Source organism: Falco peregrinus, chromosome 7 (assembly GCF_023634155.1).
Source record: "Falco peregrinus isolate bFalPer1 chromosome 7, bFalPer1.pri, whole genome shotgun sequence".
Lineage (NCBI taxonomy): Eukaryota > Metazoa > Chordata > Aves > Falconiformes > Falconidae > Falco > Falco peregrinus.
This window is the reverse complement of record NC_073727.1, coordinates 54,623,212-54,642,485: the sequence shown is the minus strand read 5'-3', so window position 1 is coordinate 54,642,485 and position 19,274 is coordinate 54,623,212. Positions and strand designations below refer to the sequence as shown.

General features: G+C 43.2%; 3 protein-coding genes across 10 annotated transcripts in view; 1 reads left to right on the top strand and 2 right to left on the bottom strand.

Moving 5' to 3' along the window:
- The window catches only part of FKBP1B (FKBP prolyl isomerase 1B), a 51,660-nt gene extending 50,958 nt beyond the window's left edge, over positions 1-702 (top strand). For all 5 annotated transcript variants that reach the window (XM_055810315.1, XM_055810313.1, XM_055810314.1 and 2 more), the window contains one exon: positions 5-702. In XM_055810315.1, coding sequence (XP_055666290.1) covers positions 5-133 — 129 coding nt within the window. In that variant the 3' untranslated portion in view covers positions 134-702. The remainder of the gene's footprint in view (positions 1-4) is intronic.
- Positions 703-6,007: 5,305 nt separating this feature from the next.
- Positions 6,008-9,953, bottom strand: SF3B6 (splicing factor 3b subunit 6). Its single transcript, XM_055810316.1, has 4 exons — positions 9,805-9,953; positions 9,370-9,488; positions 6,826-6,964; positions 6,008-6,317 (listed from the first exon to the last, which is right to left on the bottom strand). The coding sequence occupies exons 1-4, from the start codon at positions 9,832-9,834 to the stop codon at positions 6,228-6,230; spliced, it is 378 nt and encodes a 125-aa protein (XP_055666291.1). The 5' UTR covers positions 9,835-9,953; the 3' UTR covers positions 6,008-6,227.
- Positions 9,954-10,292: 339 nt separating this feature from the next.
- On the bottom strand, positions 10,293-16,670 carry TP53I3 (tumor protein p53 inducible protein 3). Of its 4 annotated transcripts, XM_027777503.2 has the most exons (7): positions 16,350-16,536; positions 15,332-15,531; positions 14,586-14,728; positions 13,645-13,912; positions 12,250-12,462; positions 11,446-11,642; positions 10,293-10,656 (listed from the first exon to the last, which is right to left on the bottom strand). In XM_027777503.2, the coding sequence occupies exons 3-7, from the start codon at positions 14,721-14,723 to the stop codon at positions 10,468-10,470; spliced, it is 1,005 nt and encodes a 334-aa protein (XP_027633304.1). In that variant the 5' UTR covers positions 14,724-14,728; positions 15,332-15,531; positions 16,350-16,536; the 3' UTR covers positions 10,293-10,467. The 4 variants fall into 4 exon arrangements, with proteins under 4 accessions (XP_027633304.1, XP_055666283.1, XP_027633305.2 ...); XM_055810308.1 differs by lacking the exons at positions 10,293-10,656; positions 16,350-16,536 and adding an exon at positions 16,570-16,670 and having other exon boundaries at positions 10,802-11,642; XM_027777504.2 differs by lacking the exon at positions 10,293-10,656 and having other exon boundaries at positions 10,802-11,642; positions 15,319-15,531; positions 16,350-16,539.
- Between the last annotated feature and the right edge of the window lie 2,604 nt (positions 16,671-19,274).

Sequence of the window (19,274 nt, the reverse complement as noted above, 5' to 3'; positions counted from 1 at the left end):
CCAGATGAGCTTAGGACAAAGAGCAAAGTTGACCTGCACACCTGAGATGGCCTATGGAGCCACAGGCCACCCTGGGGTCATCCCTCCTAACGCTACTCTCCTCTTTGATGTGGAGCTTCTCAGGTTAGAGTGAATCTTCTCGAGGGAGTTGGCTGGAGACATCTGTTAATAACCATCCCTTCTTTCTCACCTTGCCAGCAGCGGGAAGAATCTTCACTGGAATCCCAATCTTCCCTACTCAAGCTGTCCTGTCAATAGCACCTGCCATTCGGTTTCTTATGCCTTCCTTCTCTTTTTTAACTTTGTGGTGTCCGTATTTGCCTTTTACTAGAAGCTTTGCTTTGAGAAAAATATCTACCATTGTAACATTTTCAAGTTGTACATTTTATTTAATTTGCATGTAAGAAGAATTCACAGTGATGACTGAAAATATATATAAATATAAATATATATATATTCCTTATTGAAAAACCACTGCCTTACTGTACACTTAAAACCAAGAAGAAAAAAAAAAAAAACACAAAAGGTGCTCAAAAAAAATTCCAATGTACACCTTGTACATGAATGGGCATTAGCCAAACAGAGTTACCTGCGCTGCCACTTTTCTCAACTTGTACGTTCTGCTTGCTGCTGTTTAAAAAAATACTGTCTCATTTAAGAATTAAAAGTATATATATAAAACAATAAACTCTTGATACTTTACCGTTTCTATTTGCTGGTTTTTTTACTCTGGCCACTGGAATGCTTTTTGGTGTATAAGAAGTTCTTCAAACAGTCATCAACCCATTTTTTGTTTTATTTCTCCTCTTATGTGAAAATACACATAATTCCATGCCTGCTTCTGTTATAGGTGGCACAGTGGAAGATCTCTGTGGGACCAGAGGTCCCAAGAATGTGCAAGTAAGGGCTGCTGGGACAGAGAGGTTCCCTAACCCTCCATCTCCCCTGCCCTGCTGGCAGCCCTCAACTCTGGCCAGAATTTGGCTGCTGAAGAGATGGGAAACGATGCTTCTCAAAGACACGCAGTGCTGCTCCACTTCTACGTCTTTGTAACAGTAAAACAGTGTAACATTTTCTGCTGGGGCTAGGAAAGGCTAGAGAAGAGCAGAATTACGTACACCCACCTTACAAAACAAATGTGAACTGTGGGATAATGTGGCCGCTGAACATACGGGTTTTTTTTAGGCTGCATCTTCTGATGCTGTTTACACAGCCTGCAAACTTACTTTGTGCACTGTGCTGCTGGCACTTGAAACCAAGCAACATTTATTTCATTTGATGGTCACACAAATTCCCGAAATGCAGCTTCCTCCCCTGGAGACAGAAAGATGTGCAGATGGTCATTTACGTGGTTTTAGGAGCAGGACCTGAACAGTGAAGCTGCCTCTATGCTGTTATTTTGTTTTGCCTGAATCCGATTTCTCACTTTTTGGCTTGCTTCTCCCATTTGCTGTAGAAAAAAAGAGCATCACTGGGTCACGATGTTTTTATTTAACTTCACTATAAACTATTGGCGTAATTTTCAACTAATGGATTTTTTTGCTGGAAATTTTTCATACAGTTGTGCTATTTTCTCGTTTGTGTAAGAAGAACACACTTAGCACGAGCAGACAGACTTCAAAGCTACATAGGTCTCTCCAGGCGATACCTCCTGGAGAGAGAAAAGGAGCACAGAAAAGCAAGCCTGGCTGTCTGGCCAGTGACTGCAGCTCATGCTCTTCTTTCTCTAGGTGTTAATTTTTCCCACAAAGCTGCATTTGTTTGTTCATGACTAAGCCCACAGAGTCCAGTTCTTACGGATTATTACTTACCAGAGGTTGGTGGAGTGAAAAATTTTCTTGCTCCCCTCTCCATAAAGAAACAAAAGGCCTTTTAGGACCCTTTTTTTGGTGGAAATCTAGGATCACTGCAGCAGCCAGGTTAGACATCCACATTTCACTAACAGTTCTTTTATTTAGGACAGGATAATTTCCTGTTAATAAATAGGGAATTAGACCTGCTGGGTTTTGATGCCCACTAAGTCTCCCAAATTCTTTTAAATGGTCCCGGTCCCCTGTGCCACTACCCTGGCCTCTGTGGCTGGTCTCTATTTCAGCACTGGGTTACAGCTGGCGGTTGGGTCGTGGCAGTTGCAGATGTGAGCTCCTATAGACGTCTTGGTTAAATGTAACGCAGCCCTGTTGTGCCCGTTGAATGCAGGTCAACAGCGCATCAGTCTAAAGCTGCTCCTACTGATGGCCCATCCCAAGAGAAATACAGAAGTTCTACTCAGAGAAAACTAGTGCTGAAGGCAGCTGAATTAGCTAAAACCTTGGAAAAACTCAAGATTACCATGACTCTGATCAATCTGTAGTTGCTCGTTAAAAATAAAGAAAAAAACCCCATAAAGTATCTGCTTTGGGACATTTCCCAAACGCTTCAAAAACAAACAGTGACATGAAGGGTTGGCTCAGCGTACCTGGAATGGCCATGCATTCCCTCCATCATCTCCTGGTCCTGCTGCTGGCAAGTGTCTGCTGCAATAGGTAGGGCACCGCTCTGCCCTTCTGCTGGGTTTCCTACCAGTGACAAATGTGTTCCTGCTGGGCTTTTAAGAGCTGATCATATTCAGTCTTATCATCTCTATCTGCAGAGCTGCTGTGCACTTTCCTTTTGCCCTCAGCAGCACAACGCAGCCATTACCGAGTCTGTAAAATCCTTATTACAGCTGGTTGATGAAGCTCCCTCCCTCGTCACCCTTTCTCTGCAGAGACCTTTGTTGGAAGCAGAGATTATTACATTTTTCATGCCAATTTCATTAAAAAAAAAATCTGAAAGGAAAACTAATTGTGCTTTGTGATACTTAGGGAAATTAAGTCTTCAAGGAAATGTAATCTTCAGCTCTTTATTTGACTGCAAATGCGTTAATTTATTTAATTGTATCATCGATCAACATACTACATATAATTATTACCACTGTATAATGGATTGGAAAAAATTTACTGTCATTGCCTGTGTAATCAGATATGCTCTTGTTACTAATTTCTAAACAGCATCGATGGAAAAAAATGACCTTCCAGGCTTAATTTCATGCCCTACTTCCTGAAAAATTAAATGGGAAGTGAGCACACAAAAACCAGCACAGATGCAGAGTACAAGGCTGGTAACATCTGCCTTATTTGTTGCCCCCTCTGCCATTCATAGAACTGAACTCATTTCCCTGTCCTTTGATATTACATTTCAAACAAAATCTTGAGCAGACCTCATCAAAACAATCCTCTGGGCATTCAATTTCCATTCCCTCTGTCTTGCAGGTACAAATTATTATTTCATTTTACATGTGCAGGGACACTGAAAGCCCTGAACAGGCACTAGAAGAAAAAGTATGAAATGGAATATTTAATGAAAGGCAGCAGCTGAGCTCTCAGAGAAATCAAAAGCTGCTGATCTTGAGGATTCATTGAAGGAATTTTTATTAATCTTATTACCCTAAAGAACTGCTTTCTATATATGTTTTTCAAACAGCATCAAATCCTCATCAAAACAGACACTGCAGTGCAAGCACCATGCTCTCCGCTATTGACAGAAGGAATGTGGTATTTGCATATGATTTTAAACAAGGCTGGCAGCATGTGGCACCATTATTGGCACATTGATACTTTATCGCTATTTATTACAATTTATTAAAGCATAAATCCAGCATGGTAACAGCACCTCCAGTTCCTGTTACAGCAAGGGGTCTTCTAAATGCCCAGCAACTGGTGTAAACGGCCCCAGTTACCCTAGTGTTCGGCACGCCTGTATTTATATACACGGCATACATACATGTATACAGGGGGGCAGTTAGTGAACATCCATAGCTTTTTAAAGGTTACGTAGAAGAAAGCTCTCCAATAGCATTGCATCAATTTAAACATTTTTAAGGCAAATTGGGTTTTGCCTGGGCAACTTAGGTTTGTATTAATCTGATGGGTAAGACCTGAAAACCAAGCTGGCATCAGAGGAGTAACTGCTGGCCTAACCACCACAGATCCCAGCTGCTTTACATTTAATGCATGTGCATCCCAGTGCACCTGACAGTACTGGGCTGGGCAAGGGGGAAAGCTGGCAATGATACTGCAGCAGAGCTTTGTTTCTGTGGTCCAGAGATGTCAACCCAGCTACTAACGGGCTCAAAGTCTCCCATCGCTGTTCCCAGCCTCGGGGACAGGTTACTGCAGCCTGCAAGGCTTCTTGCTGCGAAGAGCAGCAGCTTTAAGGGCAGGACACATGTATGGAAGAACCACAAACTAAGGACAAAGCTCTTCACCACACACACTAAACACAGCTCTCACGCACGTCCCAAATGCCTGTCTGCAACAGAAGGCAGACCTGTCCCAGTAGGACACTTACTGGTGAGGCGCAGGATGGGATTTCCAGCACCAAGCCATTTCAGCTGCCTCCTCCCTGCTGCTCAGGGCGAAACAGCCAGCTCCGAGTGTCACTGCCACCCTTCCTGCTCCTCCCAGCTGGGGACAGACTGCACAGCACATGGCAACAGCTCAGGACCTCCTCCAGGTGAGAGCTGCACCTTGGTACCCACAGCAGGGCTTCCCTCCCCATCATCGGACACTGAACCTGTGACCATTCAGGTTCATATGGGGACAATGCTCTACAAGTTCTTACCTGTGTCACAAATACTCACGTGACAAGTTATTTCCTTTCTAAAAGGAAAGGTTACATGCAGAGGCAGCACAGCTTAAGGCAAGCCTTGATGAAAAAAGCAGAACTGTGTAAACACACATTAATTTTTTTACTAAATGGACACCAAGAACAGCATGGTTCTTTAGGTGACAGATTTCAATGAAAATCAAAGGATAAGAAAGTGGAAACATTCCTTTTTAACAGTACGGTGCACTGAAAAAAAAATTAAACTACAAAACCTCAGGCAAAGTGTATTTGCATGTGCCCATGTTCTACACCAGCTAGAAGGCATCTGGTCAGGGAGTTAAACATCACACCCAAGCAAATAAATCCTCCCAAGGCAGGATACAATCAGCATTCACAGAACTTCCAGCTGGTTCAGAACAGAGGCAGAGGTTATTCTTCTCCACTTCCAAAATACACTGGTTATACATACTTTGTATCATGCTAGTTTTTGTTCATAGGATGAGTGTTGGGGGAAAAAAAAAAAAAGAATTTTTAAATGTTTTTCCTCCACCAGATGCTATATTTAAAAATGTATGTACATAAAATATATTACAGTTCAAACACAGAGTAGAAAACAATCACACTACAGGTATTTGAAATTACCACCTTCATCTACTATCTCATTTTGGTCAAGTGTTCTCTACTTAACATTAAAAAGTGTTAAGTTTATTCCTGTTGCTGCTACTAACCTCAGTACAAACCTGGCACATGCAATAAACATCTCGTATACCATTAAGTCAGCCCTGCAGCAACCCACTCTTAGAACAATATTAGTTTACTGCAGCTTATCAGTTTTGTCTCAATCACTGGGAACAAGGTATTCTGCCTGAAGTCACCTAAGCAGCTGGGTTCTTTTAAAAGGGCATTTATTTTCTATAGTTTGTAAAAGAAACTTTGTTATAAATGTGGATTTGGGGTGCTTTGTTTCCAGTAAGAAGTAGTCTAATGATAATGTAATGGAGTTAGGCTCCATCAAACATTCCTGGAGGGAGAAAGGTGCAATAATTTGTGTACCATATATAAGTGTGATGAAGTATCAAACCACACTTTCTTTTTTAAAAAAAAAAAGTACAAAAATTCCTGTGGCAGGGAGACTAGTTGCAATACTCCATTTTCAGAAAGTAGCAAGTGAGGTTCACCTCCACGCAGACAGCTCAGAGAACCCCTGGAGCCAGATTCCCAGGCTGCTGTGCTTAAGATCTACCCTGGAGACCGGGCAGAACTTCAGGAGGTGTGAAACACTCAGCCTGCTCGGTCCCATCTTGAGAGGTCCTGCTAGAAACAGGACTGTGGTTATGCAGCATTTACCAGGTCACCCTTACAACATGGAGAAGTCATGTCCATTTAGGGGGATTTAATCTTAAAGCAGATCTTCCGATGTTTTACATTTAATTCTAACATGAAAACCTAAAGACTCAAATTACAGCTTATCAATTTTTTTTAAAAAAAGTTATACTTCATGGAGAATTCCCATGTTTAGTTCAAGAACTCAGTTGCAGGGCTTCAAAAGAGCTGAACTCAACAGCAGGGCTTGGAAAGAGTTTTCCCAAAAGATCAGTTTATTTTGGTGGGTCTGTATTAATTCCGTATTTTTCCTTGAGAAGCTTAAGCTGTTCCTCTTTCTTCTTTGTGTCCATCTTTTGGAATGCCTGTCATTGGGAAAATAAAAGATGTGAGAAGAAATAATGTAATAAAAAATATTTCATGACGTTATTTCCCAGTAACTGCAACCAGCATCACTACAAACTACATCAACATCACACAAAACAGCGTTGTTTTAATTCTTGACCTCCGACAATGCCACGGTACCCTGGATTCCATCAGCAACAGGTAGAACATCAAGAACAAGAGACTTTTTACCTGTAAACAAGATCACACAGCCTGTTGCAACTGTGCAGTTTTAAGGCCCCCACTTCCTCTTGCCCAAAGTCCCATCTCCAGAAACGTGTTTTTCACACCCTTGGTCCAAAGATATGGTTCTTTGCACACAAATCACCAAGTAAGGATGAAATCCTGATAAATTATCTAATCCATTCCCTCTACCAGTTTGGATTTATTTCTCAAAAATACCCAAGCAACTGTCTTTTCAAACTGGTTTTTTTCTTGTGCTCACTATGTTCACAGGTAACTTAAAAAAAACACGCCACATGTACGTACCCTGTTTGCATTATAGTACAAAACGACAAGGTATCTGTTGCACACATTGAATCCCGACAGGTGGTCACAAGCGTTTTTGGCATCAAAGATGTCTTCATAGACCACATAGGCTGTTCCTCTAGTTTCAGGAGTGTTTCCACTGCAAAGCAAGATCAGTTTTAATATTAAACAAAACGAACAAGAAATAGTTCTATTAGTCTTCAGCAGTGACTGAGATCAGATTCAACTATTCAACAATTAGATGCAACTGCACTAGAAACCCATTTATTGTTATTTTTTTCCTAGACATTAAAATACATCCCTGCTTTCCACACCAATCTCCACTTACAGTTCAGTCTCAGAGATGGCAGGAAAATGTGAGTGTCGTGTGCTATGTTATGCCTCTTAAGGAAAATTCACCTCTTCACAACAGATATCAGAAACTGTTCCTGTCAGGGGTTGTTATATTTCTTGAAATACTTTTTTATTACAGCAATTGGCTTGTTTTGTTTAATATTACAAGGCTGGGCTGTCAGTTAATGGCTGTCTGGATCAGATGTCTCCCTAGGACAGAACACAGCTCTTGGCACATCACAAAGTCAATTTAAGAGAGTCAAAACAGCCCCACAGGTGCAAGACCACTCGAGACGCAGAGCCATCACCTATCAGACCATCAATTCAATTTCCTTTGCCTGAGGGACAGGAACACATCTGGGCATGTAACGCTAACTAGCCCAGAGAGACTGCAGAGTTTACAGATCCAAAATATCTCAGCTAAAAGACAGTTATAGCAAACTTAGTAATCAGAAGAACTCTCTCTAAGGTGCTTGCTTCTTAGAAGAGGACTCCTGAGGACAAATGCTATCAAACTCGTCCACACCAGGCTGTGTATAAAAACAAAAAGGAGAATAGGATAAAAACTGCAAAGCACAAAAATCATTACAAATGGAGTTCCACGTTATGCCTTGTCTTACGACGACGTTAGGATTTCTGTGGAAAACAACACTGATCGGTAGTTCTGAACAATCCGTGGGGATGCTGCCTCAAGTTCCCTGTTGGACACATAAGCCAGCATGTCGCTGATGGAAAACTCCCCTTATATGTCTTAATACTTTTATGGCCCACTGCCATGCTGTTCCAACCTACATTTTTAGAAACCTTAAATATTAGGTGGAATCCTCCACTGATAAGCGTAAAGGAGAACTATTTAGCCAAGCAGTAAGTTTATTATGTCCCCTGTTCCTTTAGCCACATCTCATACAGCGAAGCGCAACAAAAGTGACTGGGGAAGGATCTCACGAGCTACACCTTCCAATGCAGCATCAGCAGCATGTGTCCCCATCCTTGTTTGTTCAACAAAGGCAATTCCATAGATAAACCTCACTTTATTCTATACACTGAACAACCATTTTTAATCAGTATGGTCTGAAATGAGCCCTTTATTTGGGTAGCTAAGTTTGGTCTGTTTAACTGTTAACATATTGACATCTTACATACTCAAAGCAGTTAAACAAACTGTGGATTAATTACCAACCCCAGTCTCAGAGCATGGGGAAACGGTTACATAAATGTCAAGGATACATTCTGCTCTAATCCCCTCAGCAACCTAATCAAGAACTCAGATGCTGCCGGTTATTTTGCCACCATCCAATACATCCAAAGCAATACAAAAACTCCCATATGAAATATAAACTATGCTTGCTTTCTGTTTGTACAACTATTGAAATGTGACCTACAATGTTTGAAGTATTAGACACCAAGTTTTGTTTCCTCCCTCTCCACGTCATAAATATTTTTCAGAGCAGAAAAAAAAATAATTCTTTAATATGAGTGTCAATACTCCAACCAGCCTTACTACAGTTCTCAAGAGCTCTTCCTAAATTCCTGCTTCAGCCAACTCTTTCCACTAGAAACCTAGTGGAACATAACACTAACCAGATAAAATTGTTGTTTAATTCGCAGCATTCAGCCAGTACTCAGGATAACAAGGAATATCAGGTCTCAGGTGTTCAATATTTGAACTAAGAACCTCGGATTTGCTGTAGACATGTATACATATCTCCGTGCATTTTGAAACAAATAGTCCACGGACTATGCTGCTCAGGGACAAGCTGTATCTGACACACAGGAAGCTGTTCCTGGTATTTGTTTCTAGTCGCCAGGTCCAGCAGTAACATCTCTACTTTCCCATTAGTTAGGTATGTAATACTCATTAAATATGGGAACTGGTTGTATTCAACTTTTGCCTTTCTTATTTTTGCCTTTAGCTAAGGCAAAAGGTTAGCTGTATTTAAAGATTTACTGAAGAGTGTGTCTCATTTTTACCAAGTTGTCTAAGTCCACATCAAATTTAAGCTTTTTCACCCTACCTACAGGCAATATTACTTTCTAACAGATTCACACATAAGAGAAATACCATCACATCCACCTCTGGCACACAGCGATACTGCTAAAGCACGCTTAACTTTTTCAGCTGTGAAATCGAGTTGCTACCTACTGCACTAAGAACACTGACGGTGAAGTACATAAATTTCTCAATTTTTCAAATAAAACTAGAATACTTACACTCTGATTTGTCGAATAGGTCCGTATTTCCCAAAAATATCATACATTTCCTCCGCTGTGATTTTATACGGCAGGTTCCGAATATAAAGGATCCGATTGACCTCCGGGGGCAGCCGGATCTGATGCAGAAACAACACACACAGCGTCAGGCCTACGGCGCTCGCTGCACACCCTAAACGCAGCAGCCGACGTGCTAAGCCTTGAGGCTAACATCACCACTGAGAGGGCCTCACCAGTGCTTTCTGAACCCTTCACAGCTACAAAGTTACCTCAGACCAGAGGCCTGGCCGGAGGGGCCGGGCTGCACCGGCCGGGGAGGGGGAAGGAGGCCCAGCCGGGCGGGAAGGCCTGCTGCCAGCCCCAGCCCGGGGAGCCGCTCCTCACCGCGCCGGCGGGCTGAGGCGGGCCAGGGAGGGCCCAGGGGAGCGCACTCACGTTAGCTCGCTTGGCCGCTTGCATCGCCATGGCGCCGATCGGGGAGAGGGGGGGAGTGCCGCCTTGGAGAGAAACAGCGGCCGCGAAGGGGCCTGCCGGGCTGCGCGCCGCCGCTCGCCGCTGCCGCGGGGGACCCGGATGCTATCCCGGCATGCACCGCGCCGGGAGCGCCCGCCCGCCGCCAGGCCCCCGCCTCAGCCCGGGGTCGCCACGCCCCACGGCCGCAGGGCCGCCGCCGCTCCCCGCGGCAGAGAGGCGGTCCCGCCGCCGCCCCCCCGGCAGTGGGGGTCCCGCCGCCGCCGCCTCAGTGCCCGAGGAAGGGGCGCTGGGGGGGCGCAGGCGCCGCCATGTGAGGGCCGCTGTGAGGTGCGGGCCTGGCCCGCGGGCGGCGCCCAGCGCGGGGAGCAGCCGCCGGTGCCGGCAGTTTCTCCTGCGTGGGGGAGAGCTCGCCGGCGTTCTCTGACGCGATCAAGACGTGATGCTAGAGCTGCATCGCGAACCGTTTTATTAAGCGCATCCTGTAAGGCGTTGCTTTAGCCCTCCTTTGTGGCATACTCCCACAAGAAATCATTCCAGACTGGGAAGCAGAAGTGGCAGATTCACTGCCTGTCAGACGCCCCTAATGATTCTGTCCCTGAAACCACTACAGCAGTAGGCCTTTCTTTAAGACGAAGCAGGCATTTTGATGACAATTTTACCAATATTCTTGTTTTCTTCCATGATCCTGTGTGCCTCTGCAATCTCGTGCAGAGGGCAAACGCTGTCGACAAATGGTTGGAGGTGAGGGGAGCTCCCTCCAGAAAAATATGGCAGTGCATCTTCTGTGAAGGCTTTCACCAGCCGTTCTTTATACTGAAGAAAAAAAGTATTTTGAAAGTTATTTGCAACCATTTCATTCACTGATGTTTCTCTAAGCACTGTGTAAAAAATGAGCACAGTTCTCAAGGCGGTTCTGACATGTTCATAGTGAGATGGACATGTAAACATCTGGCAGGTGTAAATTACAAACAAGAAGAAAGCTTTTAGTTTTATTATATTATAATTGAATTAAATTCTCCAAAACAAGGGGTATAAGCACAATGCAGAACCATTTAAACTCAAACTGATAAAAGCTCTTGAGAACATTATGTATTAAACCATGGACAGAATCTATCCTAGGGCTCTGCACTGCTGTCTTTTACTGTAATAACCTGAGAATTTTTCACATAAAGTGATTTGCCTGGGTAATTTCTGGGCATCCAAATGGCCTTGGTTTCTCCTTTAAAAAATGATCTAATAGACCTTTTTCTTTCCCACCCCCCAGACTAAATCATTGCTTCATCACTTGTGTTTTGTTTCTTCTTAGGCCAAGTCTTTAAGCACTCATGAAGTATGTTAAGAAGTCCTGGGTATCATTCCTCTGATTCTATAGTTGTAAAAGGGAGGCATTTAATAAAAATAGAAAAGGGAAATTATAACTTAATTTTGCAATGTTTTCCAAAGTATGCAGTAACAATTCAAGGTGGTGTTTTAGTAATAATAAGTTAGGTTCTGCTTTAACACTATATCAAAAGAAAGTAACACTGTATCTGTATCAAAAGAAAGTTCACCATCATCAATCTTAAGATCAAACTGTATACATTGTTGATAGCCATTACTTGCCTCCTTGCCTCGTGATCGTAATAGACTTGTATGGATGCTTGCTCTTCTGGAAAGCAGCCTTGCAAGCAAATCTCCATGTACTTCACCCCCACTCAGTAGTCCATAAATAATCCACCGGCCATCAGTACTCAGACAGTTGAGATTCTTCTCCCAGTATGAGCCACCAACACAGTCTAAAATAATATCTACCCCAGAACCTAAAGCAGAAACAGAAAAGATTTCAGCAATGTAGTTGAGCTGCATTAAAGGTAGGATAATTTCAGACAAAATTAAAACCTTGTTCTTTATAGGTACAGAATCAATTCTGCAATTCTTATTTAAATCTTTCTGCTGAAATCAGGAATTGGCATGATTATTTGTAAAGAATTCTCGAATCAGGCATGAAAAAAGAATCATTGTAGATATCCACATGCAGACTCCTCTGTAAACCATCCCAAACGCTTAGAAAAGCTAAATTTTTCTACCAGTAAGAGAATTAAGTTTTGGTCCTGTATTCAAACACTTACAAAGACAAGCGCGAGGATTTGGTCCCACAGTTCCTTGTGGAGGCAACAATAACAGGCAAGAATATTTATGCCCCAAATGAACACAAAGACAAAGAGTCTGTGCAGAAAACAGCACAACTAAACCAAGGAAAGGTATATTCTTCAGCTGAACAGGATGTTGGGTTGTGTTAGCAGGGTCGTTACTGTCTGCTCCTTCACCGACTAAGGTGACAGTTGAAACTGAGTGTATGTGTGTGTATGTTAGGAGATGCCCACTCCTCCCCAGCTGTAACAGTGTCTTTTGTGTAGAGGTTCTTACCTTGAGTGAACGCTAAGACCTTTTCACTAAAATCTTCATTCTTGTAGTTGAACCCTGCAGCTGCTCCGGCCTTTGCTGTTGCCTTCAGTTTCTCTTGAGTTCCTGCTGTCACGATGGGAATAGCTTTTGCCAGTCTTACCAGCTGGATGGCTGCCATACCAACTCCACTAGCTCCGGCATGGATCAACACTCTCTCGTCCTTCTGTACTTTACCTGAAGGAGGACATAAGGGCAGTGGTTACCTTTTTGGCATCACCTCTGGTTTAAAACATGATCAGGGTGGAAAATACCAAAGAGGAAGCTGAAAGAGATGCCCTTGAGTGGGCTTTGTTTACATCTTCATACCCTTCATAAAAGAAAGAAATTCAGAACTGTGTGCAACAGGACTCCTTCTACCATCTTCAGTGGAATGGCTTTAACTTGGCCGTGTCCTGGTCCGGGCATCTGTGACCAAGCTGGTTAGGCGAGTGCAGTCAGCCTTTTTATACCGGGACTGTCCACTGCTACCAACAGAAAATGCACTTGGAGGATGTTAATACTGAGAAATCAGGCACTCAACAACACTCAGACTCAACCCAGAAGCACTCGGTAATGTTAAGGACCAGTTCTACCGATCATTTCACCATCTACCAGTTGCTTTAATGCATTTGTTTGTGTTCCACTGATTGATGGAAGTGAGGCACCAAGCAGTCCTGGAGACCTTGATCAAAGAGCCAAGGGAAGCGAGTCTGCATTTTGGGTAGTGAGGGAAGCTACTTGTTTGTAACTCCTGTCCTTTGGTGAAGTTGTAGATACTACTGCTGAAGAGGGTAGAAGGATAGTTGTCAACTGAGGGAAATCCCGGAAAGTGCTTCTGTTAGTGCCTCATGAGCACATTTTCAAAATGAAGAGCGTGAGCTTACAATTGTTTTAAATCATCTCAGAGGGGATTTAACCTACAGTTAATGTCTCTGTGAAACAAGGTACAAGAAAACGTTGTTTACTGTAGGGCCACAGGCAATTAGTGAGAATATGATCATGCTTGCAGAAAAGTCAAATCTTTAGAAGTGGTATATGCATTTTCAGTTTAGAGAATGCATAAATTATTTCAGGGTTTGAGTTTAATGGGAATTGCCATTCGAGCTGAGAAATACAGATTAAAACAAAACTGACCATCTTTCTATATCCTTCCTTGTAAATATGCAGTCATCAGAATAAGTTGTGACTGAGGAGATGTGGTCGTTATTTCAGGATATGGAGTCTGGCATACCAGATTCTGATTCATGTGAATACAGCGACAGAGAAAACATTCTTTAAAGGCAAAGAGCATTCAGATGGAGGCAACAAAGAGGGGATTTCATAACAGAAAGGAGGACGAGCTGTTTTGCTGGATAGATTTGTGAATACGCCTCTCACCTACAAAATGCAGCAGCTGAAAGGCGGTTAACCAGGCTTCGGGAATGGCTGCAGCCTGAATAAAAGACATATCATTGGGAATCGGCATCAGGTAGCCTTCGGGTACTGTAACGTATTCTGCCTGGCCACCTCCAGAGAGCAGAGCCATCACTGCATCGCCAACCTTCCACCGGCCCTTGCAGCCAGGTCCAAGCCCAGCCACACTCCCAGCTGCTTCTAAGCCTAAAATATCACTTGCTCCTTTGGGGGGCGGATACTTCCCTCTCCTCTAAAACAAAAGAAAAGAGAGGGCAAGGAAGGAAAAGCCACACATCAATGACTGTAATGATCTGCAATATTTGATTCACATGCCTCCCAACTAAATTCCTACTTATTTAATCTTGATTTTGCAATGTGCAAATGTTCAAGTAATTTGAGGATCTTCCATCCTCTGGCAACACCTCTGTTTCCTTAAGTATGTTTTTTATTTAAAACTGTGTGCAAATTCAATTTGTTGTGAGTCCCCTTTGTCCAGACCAATCCATGGTGGGGAGGTATTATGGTCTCCAGTTGCAGAGCATGGCTTTCAGCTCAAATTAAAGCAGCTCAGACTTAAAAATCTGAATGTGATTTTTCCCCACTGGAATTGAGCCAGTGGAGCATTTCATGTTGACCTCAAATGTCCAGAGAATGGGCTAAGCATCTAGAAAGACCTGAGCTTTGGTTTTACATCTTGAAAGGCAACAGCCTTTCCATGCCACCCCAGCATTTCAGCGACCCAGGTAAAAACATTTATCTGCTGAATCAATAGACATTTCTTCTTTCAGCCCTATGAACTCTCCCATCCAAGTGCTCACCAGATCCAGTCTCTTTTAACTTTTCAAATTTGTCAAGACTTCTGATAGGGACTTGAAAAATCGGTGTCATTTTTAGGTGCATAAATCTCCTTAACATACACATACCTGGAGTAAATCAGCCCTATTCAGAGCACTGGCAGAGACCTTCACAAGAACTTCTCCTTCTCCTGGATGTGGTTTCATCACTTGTTTCACATAGAGATTTTCTGGGCCTCCTGGGCAATCAAAATAGGCTGCCAACATTTTATCTGTAAAAAAAACCCCAAAACAACAACAAAACAACCCCAGCATGAATGGAGGCACACTTATGTGCAGCTGGAACATCTCAGTAATCAGTAACCACTCCACTCCGCAGACAACGCAAACTGTGAAGCAGTTCTAAGGAGGGCTGCCAGAGATAGCTGAGGGCTTAGCCTGCAGTGAAAAACATTATAATTGGGACACAATATACTGTTGCAAAAGCCATTTGACAAACCATGAAGATCCCCTTGCATCAACTCATAGGCTTTAACCCTGCACAGAGCCGTGTGTGGATCCAACAGTGCTGGCCACCCACCCACCTTCACTGTAAAATGTAACACACAAATAAAACCAACATCCTTTGCTCTCGACTTCCTGCATGATTAGGGCCCAGTGCTCAGCCGACTAAAGGACACAGGTCCTTAAAATGGTAGACACAAATGGCATTTTAAAACCCTCAGCAGAAAGAGCCTTCCTTTATCTGAGACATCTAAAACCATCTAAGTGCTGCTTTCAGCCCATAGACTTGAAGATCCGTAATGGCACAATGGTGATCTAGCGCAAATGAAAGACAACAAATGGTTTTAAAAGTTCCTACTTATTTCCCTTGCCTCAGCAGGTGATTGCTGTGTGCCTGCTTTGCTCCGGTGGAGGGTCCCACTGCTGCAGGAGTCTCTGAGGTAACTCCTCAGACACTGTTCCTGGGTTCCTGCTTTTGGCACCGCTAGTTGTTGAGATGGGCTGGGATATCAAGCCTCCTCCCACCCGGCAAAATCAAATCTGGAGCAGTCTTCCCTCTTCCCCCTGGGTGCTGGGTGGAAGGAGAGGAGAAGAGAATCACAACAGGAACCGCCGTGTTACTTCCGGAGAGCTGGTACTGTACGGAATACAGTATAGGGCTGCCACCCAAAGGCATGTGCAGGGTGGGCTGCAAGCCAGAGCCTCTCTTCAACTAAACAGCATTGTGGGATAGACCACCAGGCCCTCTGTAAAAATCACTTGCATTATGCTATCTGCACAGGAAAAGCTAAGTGCATGCTTAATTATTTGTGGTAAGACTGCACGTGTGGAAGGATAAACACCCTGAAACCCCAGGAATGTAAAACCCCACGGGGTGGTGCTCTATGGCTATTTTATGGTGAATAAACATCCAATGATTCCTACAAAATGTAACCTAAAGGCTTTTCTTTCTGAGGCTGGCTGGCTGTTTTCAGCTGAACTGTTTAATCCAGTTACACAAAATTTGTATTAGCACAGAAATCTAGTGGGAAGCCCACCAGATTCCACCTCATAACAGCTGCTTCTGCTCTCTTAACTGTATCCAAATTCAGTCAATTAAAATTAAAATGCGGAAGACGCTTTGGTCCCACTCACAACACGGTTCACTGAACTGCATTTTTATAAAGGCTTGTCTTTGTTGCTAGAAGCAGACCCACAAAAATATTTTTAAAAGAAATACATTGTGGATCCGAATACGTACATCGCTCTCAAACGCACAGAAAAACACAGGAATTAAAAACCAAGTTTCCAACCAACTGCAACAACTCCAGACTGTCCGATCTGCCAGCAATGGCCCCAAACAGCAATTTAAAGATGTTATGTGGCTCCAGAGCACAATTTGTGACTCACCTTTTTCCTGAAAGAAGAAAGGACGTTCTCCTACACCAAACCCAGCGTCTCCCCCAGAACAGAGTCTGATCCCTGTTCCTCCTCTCCCAGTTCCTCCTCTCCCAGCTCTGCCCTTGCAGTCAGCTATTCCCCAGCAAGTCAGGGGGTGGAACAGAGCGAGGTTGGGTTTTACTTTGGTGGGACAGACTTGAGCAGAATCAGAAATATTAGTACATCTCACCATTATTTCTACCCACCGATATGATTTATTCCACGGAGTGAGGCAGGAACCTGCTTTCCCCTTTGGCACTGAGGCGGAGATCTGCTGCTCCCCCCCGGCACACAGGGAGGTTTGGCCTAACGCCTGTGCTGTGCCCATTTGCTGCGCGTGCGTGTATTTGTATGTTCTCGGGCACAGCACTGAACTGCTGTTCTGATTTCTGAACTCTTGAGTAGTGCAGACCCAATTAACTTAAATTGCATTAAGGGCACGTGAGCTGTGACAGCCCTGGTGCTGTATATCCGCCTGAGGAGGCTTTATTGTGCTCTCTTCCGTAAGACGGCAGCGTGCAGCGTTCAGTTTCCTGGTTCGTCAACGCCGTGCGTTACTACCTGGTGTTCTAGCTGCCCGATCGCATCTCTTTGTTCAGCTTTGCTGTGTCCCCCAGAAGGAGAAGGATCAGATCATGCCTTTCTCTGTGCCCTAGTCACCAAGGCTTGAGTATTGGAGTTGTCAGGGAATAAAACAGACAGTTCAGAGTATTTAAAAACGATAAATCATATGTCTGCCCATGTGTGGGATTCGTTGTGGATTGTTTTCCTATCAATTTTGAGATTTTTGGATTCAGGCTTTTGAACTCTTTGAAACTAATCTAGAATCAAATATAGCTAAAAATTATTGTGTTCTCACATGACTCAAAGAGCTAATAATTTGTTTCTGCAGATGAAAAGATCATGGAGCCTGGTCTTCTTGGGACTGCTCTTGTTTGATGCCCTGTAGTACTCACGGTCTGATTCAGGCCTGGTAGTCACACAGTCCCTCCTGCCCAGCCCTCACAGAACTGTGCAATCCTCTAGAGTTTAAAATAACTGTTTGTAGCAGTCAATGAAAATACAAACTGACATGTTAAAAATATTTTTTATTTGTAGCATTCAAAGATACTGAACAATCTGAAAATCTGTTAATGTAATGATTTCCTTTGTCCTTTGGGTCTGTGATGCTACGCATAGTTGTAACACTATTAGAGAAATTGCTTTGCTTAGTGAGATTAGTGATATTCTTATTTGGAAACAGGATAAAAGACAACATTAGAGAGATTAAGCAGAGCATCTTAAACCAAATCTTGATGGTATCACTTTCAGTTCAGTTAAGAAACCTAGATGATAGATGCATAGGGTAGTCTCTCTGGGCAGCGAGCCCTCAAGCGTTCTTGAAAAAACAGAAGGAAACTCAGCAGTTGGAATGTTGCAAAGCAGCAGTTTCTTGCTTAGATTGGACAATGCTTCAGACTTGCATACTTTATTTCCTTGTGAGCAGTCCTTCTGAGGTAGATGAAGTTCAAGTTTTCTGCTGATTCAGCTACTTGTCTCTAAAGTAGTCCGCTATAGTAGCACAAGGAAGTACATTTGGAAAATCTAAAAAATCAACCATGATAAAAATCATATACAGAACTGCTATAATGGAGATGCTTTTTTTCAAGTTCAACTCCACCTCTGACTGCACTGTACTCAAAAGAAGACAGCAGTATTTCTAGCTGAACATTTAAAAATACTAATATTAATATTCATGAGGTATTATCTGTTCTAAAGCATAAACACTGAGCACTTTAAATAATTTTCAGAAATCTCTTGTAACATGCAAAGAAAACTACTTTGTTTTCTTTTTGTAAAGAAAACATCGAGAACAGCAAGAATAAAGTCCAGAGAATACATGTTGTCAAAACTGCTGCACATCTGGCCCTGGAAACACTTAGACCTTAGACTTTACTCAGGAACTGTGGCCAACTATGGACAATGTGACTATTTGCAAAACAAAATAACTTGTGTGGAAATTGTTACAGGATTTTGCAAGTGTTGGCATTGTTTTGCCATCTTCCAACTTTACACTTTCTGCCTTCCTCCTGTGGCAGCGGGGCAGTTAGTATCGGCTATGACATGGCTCCTGAATTCATTACTGAGCCAGCCGGCCAGACATGGGGCTAAATGACACAATGACACCTTGTGGATCTACTTCAGCCCCATTGGTAGTACAACAGAAAAACAGTAGGATAGAGCTAGTATACATTTATTGCACTGGCTTTGGTAATGGCTTGTTATGATAAGTAATACTTTAAAAGCCACAGCTGGTTTTGTGCATCACGTGTACTTCGTATAGTTGAAAATGTTCAGAACGTCATGATTTTAGTACTAGTTTTTGTCCTAATCCTGTTGGCACGTTGAAATTGACATACAGTTGAGGTAGTTTTGCTTGCTTTTCTCTGTCAGAAAACCCCAAACCCAAAAACGCTTTTGAAATGTGTATGGGTGAGTACATATGGGCTTCATCTGTTGTAACGCTCTACTGTGGAAGTTAAAGCAGCTGGTGTAAGGCCAAACATTGCAAAATTTTGAATGTTGCTTGTCTGTTGCATGCCTAGGGTTGTTAATGAATGTTCACAATAAATTGCAGGTGTTGGTATTCTTAAAAGCACACTTCTTGTAGGAAGAGGCAGCGCTCTTTTTCCCCCCTGCTTGTGTCTATGATAACATGCGGGTGTGTGCAGGAACCTGGCTGGGAGGGAAGCCATGTTATACACACTTAAGAATTTGTGCAAATTTCCAATCGTTTGCTGTGAACGAAGCGTGAGCTCAGTCATAAGCTTCTGTGGGCCTTCAGCTTGCATGGAATGGAGCTGCCTTCGGGCCGGCGCCCGAGTTTGCTCATTTCAGTCCAGTGGCTTCTGTCGG

What these genes read in the sequence shown, in the direction of transcription:
- SF3B6 (XM_055810316.1), bottom strand. Translation starts at nt 9,834, where the DNA reads ATGGCGATGCAAGCGGCCAAGCGAGCTAAC. An exon ending in AAGCGGCCAAGCGAGCTAAC is followed by an intron (nt 9,489 to 9,804) that starts GTGAGTGCGCTC and finishes TTTCTGCATCAG; the next exon opens with ATCCGGCTGCCCCCGGAGGT. An exon ending in CCTATTCGACAAATCAGAGT is followed by an intron (nt 6,965 to 9,369) that starts GTAAGTATTCTA and finishes CTTGCTTTGCAG; the next exon opens with TGGAAACACTCCTGAAACTA.
- TP53I3 (XM_027777503.2), bottom strand. Translation starts at nt 14,723, where the DNA reads ATGTTGGCAGCCTATTTTGATTGCCCAGGAGGCCCAGAAAATCTCTAT. An exon ending in ATAGGGCTGATTTACTCCAG is followed by an intron (nt 13,913 to 14,585) that starts GTATGTGTATGT and finishes CTTTTGTTTTAG; the next exon opens with AGGAGAGGGAAGTATCCGCC. An exon ending in TACGATCACGAGGCAAGGAG is followed by an intron (nt 10,657 to 11,445) that starts GCAAGTAATGGC and finishes TTTTTTCTTCAG; the next exon opens with TATAAAGAACGGCTGGTGAA.